Here is an 18,069-nt window from a genome sequence, read left to right on the forward strand (position 1 = left end):
GTCAAAGTTTGGGGGCTTCAGCCAAGATTGCTTTGTCAGCCTCCATTAAAAAAATACCCCCTGCGGCAGGTCAGGGCCCCATTTGTTCAGTTCGCTTGTGTGGTGTCTGCGAGAAGCATCCCTGGAAGTTTCTGATGTGTTTCTTTAGGAGTCTGTGAGGATACAGCTTGAACTGCTTGGCCATGATCTCTGAGGGCTTGGAGAGTGATTCTGGAATTGGGAAGGAAAGTGGCTCTTTGTCAAGACAAAAACCTGAGAGCAGCTCCAGGTCTCTTTAAAGAAGAATAAATGAACTGAGAAGCAAAGGAAGGTCCCTTATACAGCTCTTGAATAATCAGTACAGTGAATAATCACATATTAAGGACTTCTTACCTATTCGAAGCATAATATAAGGAAACATAACATCATCTCTATCTGCTATTCCTAGATAATTTTTACTCTGTGCCCAACATGTCATCTCCTTAAACCACGTGCGATTTATAACAGGCCTATTGTTCCTACAGAAGAGGAAACAGACTGAGACTTTAAGTAACTTCCCCAAGGTCACACAACTAGTGAGTGACTGAGCTGGAATTTTAAACATGTATTTATCTTGTCAGTTGTTCTCTTACCTTGTACACTGTCCTGCACTGAGGTACATTGTATATAAAATATTATTAATAATTGCTTGTCTAAGCCTAACTCTTCTCTTTTCACTGAAACCCTTTGAGTCCCAAGTCCACCTTAAGTCCCCTTGCTGCACTGCTCAGGTTTCCAGCTCCTCAATGCCCATATGTCTGTTCGCCATGCCCTGCACACTGGCCAACCTACAGTGATTAACTATCCTGCCCACTCTGCTTCCCAATTGCTCCTAGTGTCCTGGCAGCTAGGATTCTTCCCCTTTCTCTGCTAGGCTGTGTACTCCGACTTGAGGGCCCATCGCAAGTATGGATCTGGCTTCATATTTAGATCCTCTGAGATGGCATAATCTTCATAAGCTGGAAAAAATTCAGACAATATTATAGTGCTTAAGAAATAGTACACATAGACTGAAACTACTTCTAATAGTGCCACAGTCTTAAATGTGTGTGTTTTTAAATGAATTTTAGATTTGAACTGTAAATTTAATTTTTAATTTTTCTTGGGAGGACCTTCTTACTCATCTACTTCAGTGTAAAAGCCAGTGTCTTAGGTTGGCTGAAGTGGAGGGTATGGCTCTTGATCCGTGGCCCACAGTGGAGACAAGAGTGTGTATGTGTCTTCCAAAATATTCTACCTGTGGCCCCGAGCCTCCTAGGTAGAGCCTTCATTGTTAACACTCTTCCCTAATTAAACCCAGAATGGCCTGTCGTTTTTATGTGTGAACCTAGTCTTTTCCCCAAATAATACTTGGTTTGAGTACAGGTCAGTACTCAAGGCTTTTGTCCCTGTATGCTTTTAATGTGCCTAGCAAGTTCCACTAAATTTGAGGACTTCAATCAGTTTGGTTCTCTAAAAATAGAAATTTTCTCCCTCATTGACTTAAGACCTGGAGTATCACTGAAATCATGTGACTGGGTTATGCTTTTGTTCCCCTTTTTGCATTAGGGATTCTCCTTACTTGAACAATGTGTAGGGCAGCTGTGGCCAGGGGAAAAGGACCTCCAAGTGGGAAACCTTGAGTCTGAGTCTAGACCTTGCATTTATTAATTCTCTGCCCAGTGCGCCAGACCCTTCACAGACCAGAACTCAGCTTCCCATTGGTAACATGTCCTCTGCCTGCTGTGGCCTTCTGTTAAGTCCCACGTAAGGTTAGGCCTGAAAAATGCTAAATTCTGTGATGCAGCCTACCTGATTTTAATGAAAGGTTTTTATTGTTTTGACACTGATTACCATGTATAAAGAGGCAGCCATGTGACACTGTGTAAGCTATTTCATCTCCCTGTGACTCAGTTTTCTCATTGTGAATGCAGATGACCCCAGAGAGTTTGTTGGGGGATGAAGTGAGGTCCAAGCATGTAGCAGTGCTCAGTCAAATGTTTTACAGTGGCTTGGGTCATACATCCAATTTAGTGACTTCTGAAAGACTGAAGAACCCCCTACAACTCCCCCTCCCTGTAGTAACACAGGGTTGCCATTATCTTAATTGTTACAGCAAACAAACTTGATTTACATGCTATAGTGAATTAAAGTTATAGATGCTTATTAGTATTAAAAACAATGAGATAAATTGCAGACAAGCAGGAACATTTTAGAATGTTCTACCCTTCTCCACCTCCAGAGACTTGATTATTATCTGAGAAAGGTGGACTGGTTGGAGTGCTCCCATAGCCCTGTAGGTAGGGGTCTTCCTGTTGTCCCAAGTCTTGTGCAGTGGCTCTCACACAAATCACTGTGTGGGTTGTGCACTAAGGGTGAAGTGGGGGTATTTAAAGCTGGTTTTGACTATATGCATCTTTCTTCAAATACTAGCTTTAGCACTGACCTTACAGCCAGTCAGCTCCTTCAGCTGGTGGTGGGGCGTTCTGGGTCATTTTCAGACAGAGGTTTGCTGGAGCCATCCCATGCTCGCTGGTGAGAGCTGACTTAAATTGAGGCAGTTGGAAATTGGCTGAGGTGGGAGGATATGCACCATGGAAACTGGCAAACTTTAAAAATTAGACTCCCCCAACCCCGTTTGTTAAAATTTACCAACATAGCACTGTTTTCTGCACACATTAGAATCACGAATTTTAGCCCAAGCAGGGACCTTTTAGTCTGTGTGCTTCCTTCCCACCCTCTCCCTCCCTCCCAGGCTGGTAGAGCTAGAGTAAAGCTGATTTCATTTAGGAGACAGAACTGAGGAAACAATTTCTGTCAAATTAGGGCTACTGCATTATGATATTACGGTTTTCAATGAGGTGTAGACTGTCGAAGGAGACTTAGCCTTCTTGGGCTTGTTTGCCTTAAAGGGGAAAATCATTAACTTTAATAATAACTTGAGGAAACACCTGTTTTCGAGAGAGAGCATTCTTGTGATGTCCTCCCTTGTGCCCTCTTTCTGGTGTCATAATGGAGATACCAGCCTTGTTTTATTTTCCTGGTTTTAAAAATGTGGCAGTTCTGATAGGTGTACTGATCCCCCAGATCACACAAATCTGCAACAGAACGTAGAACAGGATAGACCACAGAAACCACTTTTTTCAGAATGATTTAAAGAACTAATGAATGTTTTTATAAAATCATGAAAGTCTATTATAATCAGGTGACTGCATTCGAAACGCTTTTTGTGGGGTTGGTTTGTATGTGTCATTTTTTGAAATTTGGGACTTCTGTGAAGAAAGGTTCTCTGCCTGGAACTTCACCTTTCATTACAACAGAGCCTGAACCAATGGCATTTCCAAGCATTCTATCTGCAAGACTTATCAGGGCTTTGGCCTTGAAAGGCGTGTCTTTCTCCTATGTTTGTTAAACAAATGCGTATGTGTGTGAAGGAGTTTAATCTCTCTTGCAGTTGGCAGCTTAGGAGAACACTCCTGTTTTTTCCAGTGTTCAGTCCTTTGAAGTTTCTTTTTGAAGGAGTTTTATTTGTGTATATTTCTCTTATATACATATAAATATTTTTATAGGGAATGAAAAAGAGCCGAGTAGATGCGAAAAAAATTGGCCCTCTCAAATTGGCTGCCCTGAATGGACTCTCCCTGTCCCGGCTGCCTCTGCCCGATGAAGGAAAGGAGGTGCCGGCCAGAGCCACCAATGACGAGAGGGTATGTACAAGCCACGCGGGCTTCCTGCCTTCTCTGGGGCAGTCGATAAATGCTATGAAAATGCCTTCTTGGGCTTTCAGTGAGTTTTCTAACACATTTAATCATCATAAATGAGTGTTAAAGAATTTTGTAACCTGGACCTTGAAATTGGGGCAGATACACAGCTAATGTCTTCATAGGTAATTTCAGGCTAAATGATGATTATTTTGTTTGTTTCTGACTGTTTTCTTTACCTTCTTCCAGCCACCTGTGGCAGTCTTGAATTTTACTGGCCTTAAAATTAGAGGAAATCCACAAATGCGTATGAGCGCACACAGGAAAGAAAGCAGGTGTTGACTGCTTTCATTATATTGAAAACATCTCAAAAGTAAACAGTTACTGAATTTTTCAAAACTTTGTGACTGAGATATATTTGCTATGACATTTTATTATATTAAAATCAGGCATGAATGATGCTAAGAAAAAGTTAATTTGAATCATGGAGGTAGTTTCTAGTATTTACTACTGTTTTCAGTTTTTTATACATCATATATTATAAAACTGAAGTATTTGTTCATAGAGGTTGGAGTTGATTATCCCACTCTAGGATTTTCTGTTCTGCAGGTGCATTTTCTGTTCTCAGGAGTCAAATATATCTAGAGAAAATGAATTCAGCAAACTGTTTTATGCTAATTTTCACCTTTAAACAGAACTTTGCATTGTATTTCTCACCAAGAAGATTATTTCATTTTTTTTTAATTTTTATTTTTTGAGAGGGCATCTCTCATATTTATTGATTAAATGGTTGTTAACAACAATAAAATTCTGTATAGGGGGGTCAATGCTCAATGCACAATCATTAATCCATCTCAAGCCTAATTCTCGTCAGTCTCCAATCTTCTGAAGCATAACAAACAAGTTCTTACGTGGTGAACAAATTCTTACATAGTGAATAAGTTCTTACATGGTGAACAGTGCAAGGGTAGTCATCACAGAAACTTTCGGTTTTAATCACGCATTATGAACTATAAACAATCAGGTCAAATATGAATATTTGTTTGATTTTTATACTTGATTTATATGTGGATCCCACATTCCTCCCTTTATTATTATTATTATTTTTATTTTTAATAAAATGCTGAAGTGGTAGGTAGATGTAAGATAAAGGTAGAAAACGTAGTTTAGTGTTGTAAGAAAGCAATTGTAGATGATCAGGTGTGTGCCTGTAGACTATGTGTTCATCTAAGCTAGACAAGGGCAATAAAACATCCATGGATGCAGAAGATTTCTCTCAAAACAGGGGGGTGAGGTTCTAAGCCTCACCACTGTTGATCCCCAATTTCTCACCTGATGGCCCCCCTGCGACTGTGCCTCCCTCATTTGTTTTTTTAACTCTTACTATTAAGGCTTGTTAAAAATTTAATTTTGATTTTATATAGAATTTTCAAAATTAGATAATGTGAGATCAAACAGAAAATGAGATTTCAAATATACAATCAGTATGCAACTGTGACATGTGATTTTATTCATATGATTTCACATATTCTATCTTATAGTGTAAAATTTTGGAACAGCGGTTAGAACAGGGAATGGTATTCACAGAATATGAACGAATCCTTAAAAAACGGCTAGTAGATGGGGAGTGCTCAACAGCACGACTCCCTGAAAATGCAGAAAGAAATCGATTCCAAGATGTCCTTCCCTATGACGATGCCAGAGTGGAGTTGGTCCCAACTAAGGAAAACAATACTGGCTACATCAATGCATCACACATTAAGGTGAGAGGAACATTTAGAATAATGAACTTTTAGAGTAATAAACCATTCTTAGTGGGAATCACATTCAGGGCTGTATTCTGTAAACACCCTGATATTTTGAAACATTGTGACAAACCATATTATAAGCTTGGAAATCCAACACAGGGCTGGGTAGAAACTGTTCCTCAGCAGCCAAAGTGTGTTTGCCCTTTCCCCTTGGTCTGACACTCTGCCCCCAACATTGGTGCCATGACTTCAGAGAGCACTTATTTGCCTGGCTTTAGAACTTTGTTGTTCTAAATCTGAAGACCTCTTGAAAACAGTATGGAGGTTTCTCAGAAAACTACAAATAGAAATACCATATAAGTCACCAATTCCATTTTGGAGAATTTACCCAAAGAAGACAAAACCCCAGATTTGAAAAAATATATGCACACCTACGTTCATTGCAGCATTATTTACAATAGCAAAGATATGGAAGCAACCCAAGTGCCCACCTATAGATGAATGGATAAAGATGTGGTACATATATGCAATGGAATATTATTCAGCCATTAAAAAAAAAGAAATTCTTCCAATTGCTACAATATGGATAGACCTAGAGGGTATCATGCTAAGTGAAATATACCAGGTATAGAAGGACAAATACCATATGGTTTCAGTAATATGTGGAATCTAAGAAAAAAAGGAATAGACCCACAAATATAGGCAATAAGACTTGGTTGGTTACCTTAGGGAAGCGGGTGGAGGGATGGGTGAAATGGGTGAAGGGGATAAAAGGTACAAACTGCAAATTGCAAAATAGGTTAGACATAGAAATGGAAGTACAACAGAGAATTTAACCAATAATATTGTAATATTGGTATGATAATGGGGTAACTACATCTATTGTGGCAAGCATCCAGTAATGTATGTGATTATCCAGTCACTCTGTTGGTACATCTGAAAGCAACATAATATTGTATATCAACTTTACTGTAATAAAAAAAACCCTGAAGACTTCTTTCTAGCTCATAAATTCTCTCAAGAGCAGCTGAATTGCTATTTTTTACTTATCACATACCTACATGCATTTTCATGTAACCGAAGTGTCTGGGTTTTTTTATGGTGTTCACCGAAACTTTTACTTAATGATGGGACTATCTGTTTTCTTTGTGATATTCCCTGTAATCATATTTTTAAACATTTTCTTCTTTGAAGAAGTAGTGCCACTTTTTCCCTGGAAACCGTATAGTGGGGGTAATGTTACACCCATTAAAATGGAAAAAGTGATGATTCACAATAGGTAGGTGAGGAAAGCCAGAAGCTCTCTTTTCCTCATCACTGTACCTTTTGTTCATGCAGTCTGCAGATCCAGTTATTTTGGGAAGGAGAAATTCCCTTGTAGGTAGTGAATGAGTACATTCTATGGCCAGGTGTCGTTTTTCTTCTTTCCCAGTTTTTACTAAGTCTGCAAGTGATACTTGATGAGAGCAGTTTCGAGTCTTTCCAGCGACCTGGCAGTCTGCCTGTGAATGCCAGCTCCCTATAAGGTCTTTGGGAATCTCTGCATGTGCCTTTTAATATGGACATAATTTACTTATGAGCCAAGCATGTCTTTGTAGTAACTCTTCCAGTGTCTCGTGACTGGATGAATGAGAACTGAATAAAGTTGTAGTTCCATGGTAGTATTTCAAAATCTTCAAAGGCAACTTGAAAAATAGTGAAAGGAGCCTGAGCTTCCGGATTCCTGGATCTGCTACCAGTGTGGGACCTCACTGCATTTTTCCCTAAATAAGGAAATGCTGACACCTCCCCCTTGGGCTCCCCATCAGACAGACCCTTCCTTCCTAGTTCTTGTTCGCTGTAGTGACCGGTAGCACCCCAGTGCCGCCACCAAGTGGCGCTCAGAGAGAATGCGGGTTGCCACTCAGGGCTGGGGCCTCAAGTGAGCGTGGGCAGAACAGGGCAAGGCACAGGGCTTCATGTCAGGGGGCAGACAAATCACTGCCTCATTCAGTGAGATGGGAGCAAGGCTTTTCCCAGATCTCCTGGCAGCAAATCGGTAATTACTGTTATGGCAGCCTGTTCTCAGGAAGGTTAAATCTTAAGTGGAATCAGTCTCATTGTGGAGGGTGATCTTGACTCAGAGGTTCTAGGTAAGATTTTCTTAAGAAGGAAGACATTTTTTTCCTATGAAAATCTGACATTGAACTTGGGTATTGACCTAATTGCTAAACTTTACCCAATGTGTTCGGTATTTCCCTAGGGGAAATTATGTTGGAAATTTGGGTGAGAGCTGATACAATTTTTATTAGAAGAACAACTGTAACAGCAGCAATGATAACTATTCACTCATACTTATTATGTGCAAGGCCCCATATATATTGACTCACTTAATCCTGACAGCAGCTTTATGAGGATAGGTAATATTTTTTATTTTACAGGTGAGAACTGAGATTCAGAGAGGTTAAGAGAATTGCCCCAGGTCACATAGATATTATGTGAATTCAGAGGACTTAAGTTTATAGCGTTCAGTAATGGAAATTGTACCAATGAAAAAGGATAAGAACTCTTTATTCTCCTGAATAATTCAGTTCACTCCTTTAGTACTACCATGAACAAACATGCATACATACATATTATATACACATTAATTTTTTTTAAAACCTTTTCTAATTTCAGGTCTCTGTAAGTGGAATTGAATGGGACTATATTGCCACACAGGGACCATTACAGAATACTTGTCAGGATTTTTGGCAGATGGTATGGGAACAAGGCATTGCAATTATAGCTATGGTGACAGCAGAAGAGGTGAGCACTCATTTCTCTTAATTGACTTTCTCAGCCTCAGAAGAACAACAGTTCATGTTGATCTTTATGGAATCCTGACCTTCAGGGAAACAGGCAGGGTGGGCTTGTGGTTCTGAATTTCAGACAAGCCATCTGTATGAAAGGCCAGCTCTTGCTGGATCTTGTGCTGTGTTTGACTGTGCTTGTCTTTAACAGGAGGGTGGAAGGGAGAAGAGCTTTAGGTACTGGCCACGACTTGGGTCCAGGCATAACACCGTCACCTATGGAAGGTTTAAGATCACAACGCGCTTCCGCACAGACTCGGGTTGCTACGCTACTACAGGCTTGAAGATGAAGCACCTCCTCACAGGGCAGGAGAGGACAGTTTGGCACCTCCAGTACACAGACTGGCCTGAGCATGGCTGTCCACAGGACCTCAAGGGGTTTTTATGTAAGTGTCTTGACTCCCAGCACAGCCTCCACTGGCACTTCTGAGTCAACTAAAGGGAGGAAGACTTTGGTTCCTGAAATATTTCCGCTCTGTTCTCACAGATAAGCTTTGGACTTGTTTTAAGATTTTAAGGTTTGGGAAGCTTAACAAGAAGTTTTTAAAGTATGACTTGGTAGCGAGTAGAATGCGGTCGCTGAGCTGTAGAGACTGTCTCCCCATTTCATTTTGTAGGTGAGGAAATGGAAGCCCAGGCAGAGGCAGGGACTTGCCCAAGATCACACGGCCGCCAGTGGGTGGGGCTGGTCAGCTGGCGCCCAGGGCGCTCTCTGGCGTCCCCTCGCTCAGTCAGTCGGGAGAATCTGAAAGTTGTCAATTGGCCAGGCCCCAATCCCTCAATATTTTTCTATTTCATTGCTCTTTCACAGCCTACCTGGAAGAGATCCAGTCTGTTCGACGCCATACAAATAGCACAAGCGAACCAAAAGGCCCCAACCCCCCGCTGCTGGTCCACTGCAGTGCGGGAGTGGGCAGGACCGGCGTCGTCATTCTGTCAGAGGTCATGATCGCCTGTCTGGAGCACAATGAGGTGCTTATTTCCTGTTTTGGTTGGGGGAGCACGAGGCTGGGGAAGAGGGCCTACTGGCCTGATGGTTCTTTCTGGACAAATTTCCTTGGGGGTTTCTCAGAGAAGGCGCTACGTGGGGCAAGTGTGCCAGTCTCCTCAGCAGGTTTCTGTGGGGACACCAGCTCTTCCCCACCCCTGCTCGCTCTCCAGAGGAACCCCTTACACCCTCATCGCTGCTCCTCTCGTTCTAGGTGCTGGACAGCCCAAGGGTGCTGGACATGCTGAGGCAGCAGAGAATGATGATGGTGCAGACCCTCTGCCAGTACACGTTCGTGTACCGCGTTCTCATTCAGTTCCTGAAAAGCTCAAGGCTCATATAAGCTCCCCCCACTTCTGATGGGGACCTGATCACGTGACGCGTTTACAGCTAGAAGTGCTTGCCTAACTCACTTTCTCCTCGACACTCGATCCTCGCAGAAGGCTGCAGTGGGACGCCAGCGACGGGATGACTGAGCACACCGAGGAAACATGCAGAGCACAAGGCCGAGCAGGGGGCGCCTGCCCTGGGAGAGGCGCCTGAGGAGGAGGGCTGGGTTTTGGGGGCCCTGCCCTGCTCCAGTCTGTCTGATTTGCAGTACTTGCACACATTTTGGAGATTGTATTTTCTAGATAATTCTCTATTTTACTGCAGCTACGCTGGGCAATTCTGGCAATCATTGAGGTGCATAGAAAGCTTTAGTTTTTGATAATGGAGTTTTATTTTATGACTAAAAATATTTGGGGTTTTCTTGTTGAGAAACTGAACTTCCTATGGGGGTGATCCACAGATATGAATGGTTCCTATATAACTTTGTATTTAAAACCATGTTATTGTCTTGTGTTGTTTAAAAAAAAAACTTGGGTACTTAACAGTTGAGTTACCAAATCCAAAACTATAAAATCCTAAAAGTGTTATTTTGAAATGTGAAAAAGCATTTTTATAGTCAGAAGATTTTTTATCCTAAAATTATGTATATTTGTACCTTCTGTATTTTCCAGACAGGAGTTTAACTCTTTAAGGTACTGAAATGAGTCAGTTAATGTAAGGGAAAGTTGGGAATGAAGCCACACTATTTAAAACTTAAGAGAATAATCAGATTCACTATTTCTTTCAGTATCATTTGTGAACCTGAATGAGTTTGATTTTATTGGTTGAAAATGAAGTGAAAATACAATTGCGTAGGATGGTTTTTAAGCACTTTTCGTTAAAAACAATAAATCTGAGTGTTAATATATGTGTTGCTTTATAGGTGAAACAATAGTAACAATGGACATTGTTTCAGAAGAAGTGTTTGGAAAGCGATAAAGAATAACAGCATGCAGGATGACTAGGACCAGAGTAAGTGCAGTGTAAGTGCAAGATGGCGCATGCAAGAAGGCTCCGCCTTTACACGTGCACAGTATCACCTGTGCTCAGGCTGAGAGGCTGGGATGGAGACAGGGGGCTTGGGAGTATGGGTGCCGATCCCCCACAGGGTAGGTATTCCCAGGAAATTCAAGGCCTGTCACTGTCGATGACTCACTCTGTTTCCTTGGATTTCTTCCCCCTAAACCTCTGTTCTTTTTTAACAAATAAAATCAAGCTCCTGTATATTATCAACAGAAGCCTTGAAGAGGCCTTATTTGCTTTGGTTGAAAGAAGGGAAGAGTTAGTCATAGTTTTACCTTATCTCCCAAAATTACAGTCCAAACTTCTGGGGCCACCAGAGATTGTGGCATTCAGGAGGTACCTGCGTGACAGCTCTTTCATCCCCTCACTTCACCCCTGAGGTCCATTTTAGCTTCTTACCTCCCCACCCCCATCCCATTTAGGCACATCGCTGTGGGCAGAGCCAGGCTGAGATGACTCATCCTAGTGGGGGTTGATAGGTAAGGATGAATTGGTACATGTAGTCAAGGAGCCATCTCTTTCCGTCTTCTGAGGCTGCTTCTCCAAAGTGCAGAGCCTCCAAAATACCAGATCTAGGGCAATTCCCCTAATTGTAGTACCCTAGGGATAATTCTGACTCCCATGTTAGTGCCCCAAGTGGTTAACTCACTGCCGTGACCGCTGAGTGTGTTGTCAGCTGTGCAAGGGGATTTCCTTTAGACTCTTGAGTTACCCAGAAACCAACCACAAAGAGGAAAATGCAGAAGATACTAAAGAAAATGAAAGTGGGCACGTTTCTCATTTAGAAACAAAATATTAATTTTACATCTAAAATTGTTTTAAGAGTCCTGTTTAAAAGAACAATAAACCCAATGTAAATACTCAGAAAGAGCTCCCAGAAGAATGAAGTAAGGGTTTTTTATGGTAGTATTTTATGGCAGTGTCCCATCTCCACACCATACAAAGGACAGGAGAGTTTTTGATACTTTCTCCCTCCCATAGTATGGTTTTGAAAAATGCTTTTCTGTCAGGTTGAAACATTTTGAAGTGTCCCATTGACAAGAACATACTGTAAAACAAAAATCTAAGGAATAACATATGGTATATTTGTGTTCCTGTTGTGATAATTATAATTATGAGGGCTAAATTAGACCATTTAAATGTCACTGTTAAAATGTCACATGTTTGACATAGCCTCTAAGACCCATGAATTTTTTGTCTCTTGAAAATTTAAACTTTTAGTTTATGAAAGTATTCCTAAATAAAAAGAAATTACATTACTGGATTTTGAAATAATATGATTTTCCAGAGTGAACTGTGGAACATTGAGGCTTCATAGGTTTACCATGCCAGAATTGAGTATGTTACTGTCTGCCAAACTTAACACACTGCTTCAGTATGTCAGTGTCTTTTAGTTCCTTGATGATATTAATTTCATATCAAAATTACCAAAATGTCCATTTTCACAAAAAGTGGGTTTTGTAGACCAGTGGTATCCACTGATCAGTTTTGGCATCTCTGGTATCAGTTTTCTTGAGTGGGGTTTTTTGATGAAATAGTCTGGGTAGTTTTGAATACAGAAAGTGTTCATTTTAGATTATAATTTGGAATGTTAATTGCAGTCATTATTAATTACTTTCTTCTGAAACACTTACTGTGAAGCATACAGAAAGCCCTAGAATTTAAAATACTTTGGCAAGATTAAAACAAACGAACTGTGCTTCCTTAGAAACTCCCAGAAAGAGGAAAGTCTAGGCAGAAACAGGAGAGTGTTGGGGATAGGACTGAAAGATGACACCTCGGCATGGCCAGCTGTTTTGTTGAAGCTTTCATCACTAGAAGAAAACATGCATTTCAAATGGGTTGATCTGTTAATACAGTATTAAAAAGTATATAAATGTGTATGTTATATATCAAACACTGTCATGTGTTAAACTGTAAAACTGGGGGTCAGCTGCAACTTAACCAGGAGCAGGTTTATTTGAGACTTAAATGTTAACAGGTGGAAACAAGAATTGACATTTGTCATAAATTATTTTTAAAATCAAACTTTGTAAAGGAACTCTTTTGGATGTAAACTTAGGGAATTTGTTTCCCATCTAGATTTCATGTGGAACAAGCTAAAACTCTTTCCAGTTTAAAGTTTATTTTTAAAATATCTAAATTGGAGGTTGCTCTTTCTTGAGCTAAGAGGTAAATATTTCAAAGTAGAATTAGGTACATTAGGAATTTTCCTGTGAAAACACTTCTCAAAAGAGCATGTAGTTTTCAGGTTCCTGTAGATAAGGGCTCCATTTACTCTAATATCTGCAATTACTTATAGAGAAATGAGGAAAAATCAGAAAGCCCAGTTGGGTAAAGCTTGCATGTGTTGGGAATGGATGGATAGAGGATTTTAGAACACATTTGAAGGGGTCCTTGTATTGGTAAAGTGGCATAGTCTTTGTCTATAACAGGCAGTTCCCAAATAAAGATTAAGCTCTAAAAATTCAGGTGTATGTTGAATTATTGAGATGTAGTGAATATTCCCCATTATAAGTATTACTCTTGGTTTGTCTTCCCAAAGCTTTTTTAAACCATATGGAATTTGCTAGGTAAACACTGGTATGGAACCAAATTGCCATCATCTGTACTCCAAGAAAAATACTCAGCAAGTTTTCTCTCTGTTGCATCCCGATGGTGAGATCAGGGAACAAATTCTCTGCCAGGCAATGGGGACTGAGCCTCAGCAAGCAGTTGAAGTCAGATTGGTATTTGATGAGAGAATGCCATCTGAGTGAATATCCCAGCATTTGTTACAGAGGTTTGAGTGGCACATGAAGGGCAAGGAGCAGAACGGGAGATGAGGTGAGCAGGGATGCTGCCTGTGGAACTGGCTGTGAGGCAGGCAGGCGAAGTGAATTGGCAGTACACCCCCCCTCTCCTGTTGTCCCGTCCGGATCCTCCCTCGGATTGTCACTGGCATGAAAGAGGGTGGACCACGGAGGAATTCTGCAGACGCCACTGAGGCAGCAGCAGTTCCAAGGCAAAGACCCCGTGGAAGGGCAGCTGTAGGTCACAGGTGTCTAAGTTACGGTCTGGCTGCACATCATGTTTCCAAAAAATGTTTACTCCATAGATTTGAGAAATTAAAACACTTGGTTTTCAAAAATCTGGAGTAAATCTTAACAGTTTTCAATATGTTGATAGTAACCGTATGCTTCTTTAAAATTTGGCTTTAATATTATAAAGTATAAGGACAAATGGCTGAAAAGAAAGGAATAATAGTGTTTGAACTTTTAACTGTAGAACTGTGTGGCTGTTAATTTCTGAAAAAATTTTATTAGGTAAATTTGATGATGATTCCTTAACTTCCATTAAATGTCTGTGGTATGTCATATAAAAGGAGCTTTTAAAATCTCTAAAATCCTTGGCTTTAAATCTATAATGTAGTGTACATACACTGGCAAAAGCAGTACATGATTCCAGTGTAATCTGCAATTTTTATTTGAACTGGTAGGTGGTTTTTAAGCTGTGTACATGACTAATTATTTCAGTTGTCAAATGTGTATACTATTGACATTTTGTGTGTGTGTGTGTGTGTGTGTGTGTGTGTGTGTAGTTCACAATCCAAAACAGTGAAAAAAATTCTGCAGTATTCACTCATAGGAGCAGGTCTGTTCTACCAAAGAAATTGAAAAAGATGGATTGTCCAGGTTAGCCAGAACATGAATCTGTCCAACCTCAATTTTGGGGGTAGGATCATGAGACTAGTACAGATTTAATAATAATTGGCTTTCCATTTCCATCTGCTCATTCATCATCTGAGCAAGACTGAATAAATGAATGAAGGACACAAGCTCAGTTGCTCATTTCTCATGAGTGCAAATACCTCAGGTCAGACTACCATCATAAACACTAAGAGACTGTCCAAAATTTTAGCCTAACAGTTTTTTAGAAATCACTTGGTATTAACAGACCTCATAAATGGGAAAAATCTTTCGTTGCTTATTTTATAGTACTATTTGTTTAAATGTAATCTTAGAGTTTGAAGGATCTAATAGTTTTGGAGTTTTAACTGGAATAAAGTCAGTGCAAAATTGGTTCACTCCCCCAAAGCCTGGAAAAAGTAAGTATTCTCCAGACGTGACAAACTTATTGCCAGAACAGATGTTAAAAAATATGGTTAACAGTAATACAAAACTGTTGAATTAACTCAAATGAATTGAAACGGTAGAAGAAAAAATACTACAGCTGTTTATACCAAACAACTTTTAGACTGTTGGAGCTCTAAGGCTTTTTATTTGCATTGTTTGTTTTTTTTTTGTGGCACAATAGAGAGTGAAACAGTGGTTATTGTGTACAGATTCTTAATGGTTTTGAAAATTTTCTGTTAATATTAATATATACCCTCTCCCTATTAATTTTTTTTCTCAATTGGATTTTAAAAGTAAGCTTAATTTCTTGTAAAATTGAGCTATTATGCAATTATCAGTAAACTCAATTTCTAAGCAACACACTGAAAGTGAGGGGAGATAAATTCTGCTTTTTACTGTATTCTGAAGTGATTTTTTTTTACATTAACATATAAAAGTTTTATCTTGCAAATGCTAAATATCCTAATTTTCCTGTGGAAACACTTCAGTGTTTCATTCTGTTGTGCTTAAAAGAGGGAAATGCTCTGAGTTGTCCATGCTGTTTGGTGCAGATGAAGATTATGCTGTAACAAACCAGAAATGTATGTTTCTGAGTTGTACAACCTGATTAAAAATTGAAGCACTCCAGACCATATACATAGTAAATTTAGCAAAGCATACTTCAAAAGTAAACATCTACATGGCAAAATCTATTTAAATACAAATTCCAACAGAGTTGTTATGATTTAATAGACCTAACAAAACTTACACCCAAAATCTGGAGAAAATTTATATGAAATACATTTTCTTAGAAAGTTGCCCTGTAATTCAAGCAATGCACTGGGAATTCTACGTTTTTGAAATGCTAATATAAATAGTTGTCTAGTGTCATTCTCTAGTTTAAAAATCAATTTTAAATGCTGTGATCAATAATGTAAAGATGTATAATCAGAAGAACTTAATTCTAAATTGTTGGTTTGTAAAAGTGTACATTTATTGGGCAAAAAAGCTTGAATGTAATATATGTGAATGAAGTCTATTTTTGCCATAAAAATAAATATTGAAGCAATATATGATTTGTGTGTGAATATAATAGTGCAATTAAAGCTTCTGTTATTTTCCACTTTAGATCTTATTGCATAGAAGCATATGAGTTCTGTTTCCCCATTGGGTTATTTTAAATAATGTACTAGACAATAGATGTTTCTTTTAGTAGTTGCCAATCTATAATCACACATCTCCACAGTAATCAGTCACTTCAGAGTTAGAATGCATCTTGCCAAAATAGCCAGTTTCACCAATCAGGACATTTGTGGAACAATTAACATACTTGAAGAATAAATACTTATTGATGTACTTCCCAATATCAACTTCCTAGCAGGTTGATAAAGCTCTTCACACTACTGTCCTTGTAGTGGAACTCGGTGTCATTTGTTGAATGTCTACTTCATTTTCTCGTGGGTTGTTTCTGAACCAGCAGAGCAGCTGGTTGTTAGATATGCACATTCTTGAGGCTCAGTCCAGATCTGAAAATTCTGAACACTTCAGAAGCTATGGGAGGGGCCTAGAAATCTGCCTCAACTCACTCTCCAGATGATTCTGATTTGAAGTGTGAGAACCAGCTTTAATAATCAAAAAGCCACAGATGTTCAATCTAGAGGTAAATTTGGGATTCATTATATAGCCACATGTGAGTGTTACCTTACATGACAAAAGGGACTTCGCATATGTGATTAAGGTTCTTGAGATGGGAAGTGTCTTGCCAGTGGGTTTCAGCCCCGGGCAAGCTCACTATGGATCAGTGTGACCAAAGAAATGACAGTAGAACATTCTTGGGGTGAAAGGGTTATACTCGGCTTTATTTCCATGCTGGCAGGTCAGTCACTAAAATCCCATTCACTCAGAGCGAGTCTGCATGCAGCAAGCTGCTCTCTGGGCCTCTGTCCTTGGCGCTGCCACCACTCCAGCCTCTGCTCTCCTGCAGCCTTGCAGTTGTGCCACCGTGTTGCCCAGAGCACTGGGCGGAGCTCTTTTATATAGAGTCAGTAGCAACATACTGCCCACACGTGTGTAGTGAGCTAGCCAACTAGGGCCAGGTGAGAATCCTGGCCGCAGGAACTTTCATTTTATCCACAAGAAGACTGTCCAGGATTAACCCAGGTGGGCCCGAGGGAATCACAAAGGTCTTTCTAAGAGGGAGACAGGAGAGCCTCAGGCAGTGCTGGCAGAAGCAGAGGTGGGAGGGATTGGACGATGTGCTCAGCTGGCCATCAAGTTGGAGGGAGGGGCTCCATGTGAAGGAGTCAGGGGGCCCCAAGAAGCTGGGAGAGGCACAGATACAAGTTCTCTCTGAGCCCCAAGAAGACTGCAGCCCTGGCAGTTAGAATTTAGGACTTCTCATTCCAGAACTGTAAGATAATAAGCATGTTCATTTTAAAGCCACTATTTGTGGTAACTTGTTATAGCAGCAGTAGAAAATGAATACAGTATATTCTTCCCCTTATGAAACACTTGAAGGTCAGCTCACCCCTTTCAAGATCTTGGAAGAACTAGAAGTAAGTATGAAGTCTTAAATCCAGGACTATACTGGGTGTTGTTATCTCAGATCTTGAATGTTGGTGCAGGATGGATGGAATTCCCAAGGCAACAAGATTGGCTTTGGAGCAAAACTATCCTTACTTCAAATCAAAGGTATCTTCTTTACGGCCTTTAAACATGCATTTATTCCTTTTGGGATATGCCATGATTATTAGCTCCATCTGCTGCTTTTAAAAGGTGTGGGAAAAGTCACTAAGTGGCAACTCTTGTTACTGAAGTCTGACTCCATTTAGTAGACTGCTTTCTACGACTATATTAGCACATGAAGAGGGAATAGGTGTGTCTACTTCTAGACATAAATTATTTCAATTATAATTTCTAAAGACCCTAAGAATTAAGCTAAGACTAATGTTGGCACATTAGAACTCAAAGAAATCTTAGGATCATCTAGTCCAAACTCTTAAACCAAGGCCCAGGGTAAAGTAATTCATTGGCAAGCACACAGCTTGGCAAATAGCAGTAGTCTTGCCCTGTAAATACTGCTCTGATCTTTTCTAATTGGCTTCACTGGAAATAAACGTGACTAATGGAAGAAGGCTTTTCTGGAAGATGATAATTTGTATTTTCTATCACCTAAAATGTGAGCAGATGAGGAAATTTTCATGTAATTTAGCAATCTGCTACATTCTCCATGGGGAATTTGCACTTTCTGAGTGTGAAGAAAGGAGGGAACATCTGTCCTCTTTTCCCCATAACCTTGTTTGTAGCAAAACTTCCCCT

General features: G+C 40.0%; 1 protein-coding gene across 5 annotated transcripts in view; it reads left to right on the forward strand.

Moving 5' to 3' along the window:
• The window catches only part of PTPN21 (protein tyrosine phosphatase non-receptor type 21), a 70,970-nt gene extending 55,148 nt beyond the window's left edge, over positions 1-15,822 (forward strand). For 4 of the 5 annotated variants that reach the window (XM_036991565.2, XM_036991567.2, XM_036991566.2 and 1 more), the window contains exons 14-19: positions 3,567-3,704; positions 5,240-5,461; positions 8,105-8,233; positions 8,429-8,663; positions 9,089-9,249; positions 9,480-15,822. In XM_036991565.2, the coding sequence (XP_036847460.1) occupies positions 3,567-3,704; positions 5,240-5,461; positions 8,105-8,233; positions 8,429-8,663; positions 9,089-9,249; positions 9,480-9,608 (1,014 nt within the window). In that variant the 3' untranslated portion in view covers positions 9,609-15,822. The remainder of the gene's footprint in view (positions 1-3,566; positions 3,705-5,239; positions 5,462-8,104; positions 8,234-8,428; positions 8,664-9,088; positions 9,250-9,479) is intronic. The other variant, XM_036991569.2, reaches the window with a different exon arrangement.
• The last annotated feature ends 2,247 nt before the right edge of the window (positions 15,823-18,069 follow it).

Source organism: Manis javanica, chromosome 8 (genome assembly GCF_040802235.1).
Source record: "Manis javanica isolate MJ-LG chromosome 8, MJ_LKY, whole genome shotgun sequence".
Taxonomy (NCBI): Eukaryota; Metazoa; Chordata; class Mammalia; order Pholidota; family Manidae; genus Manis; species Manis javanica.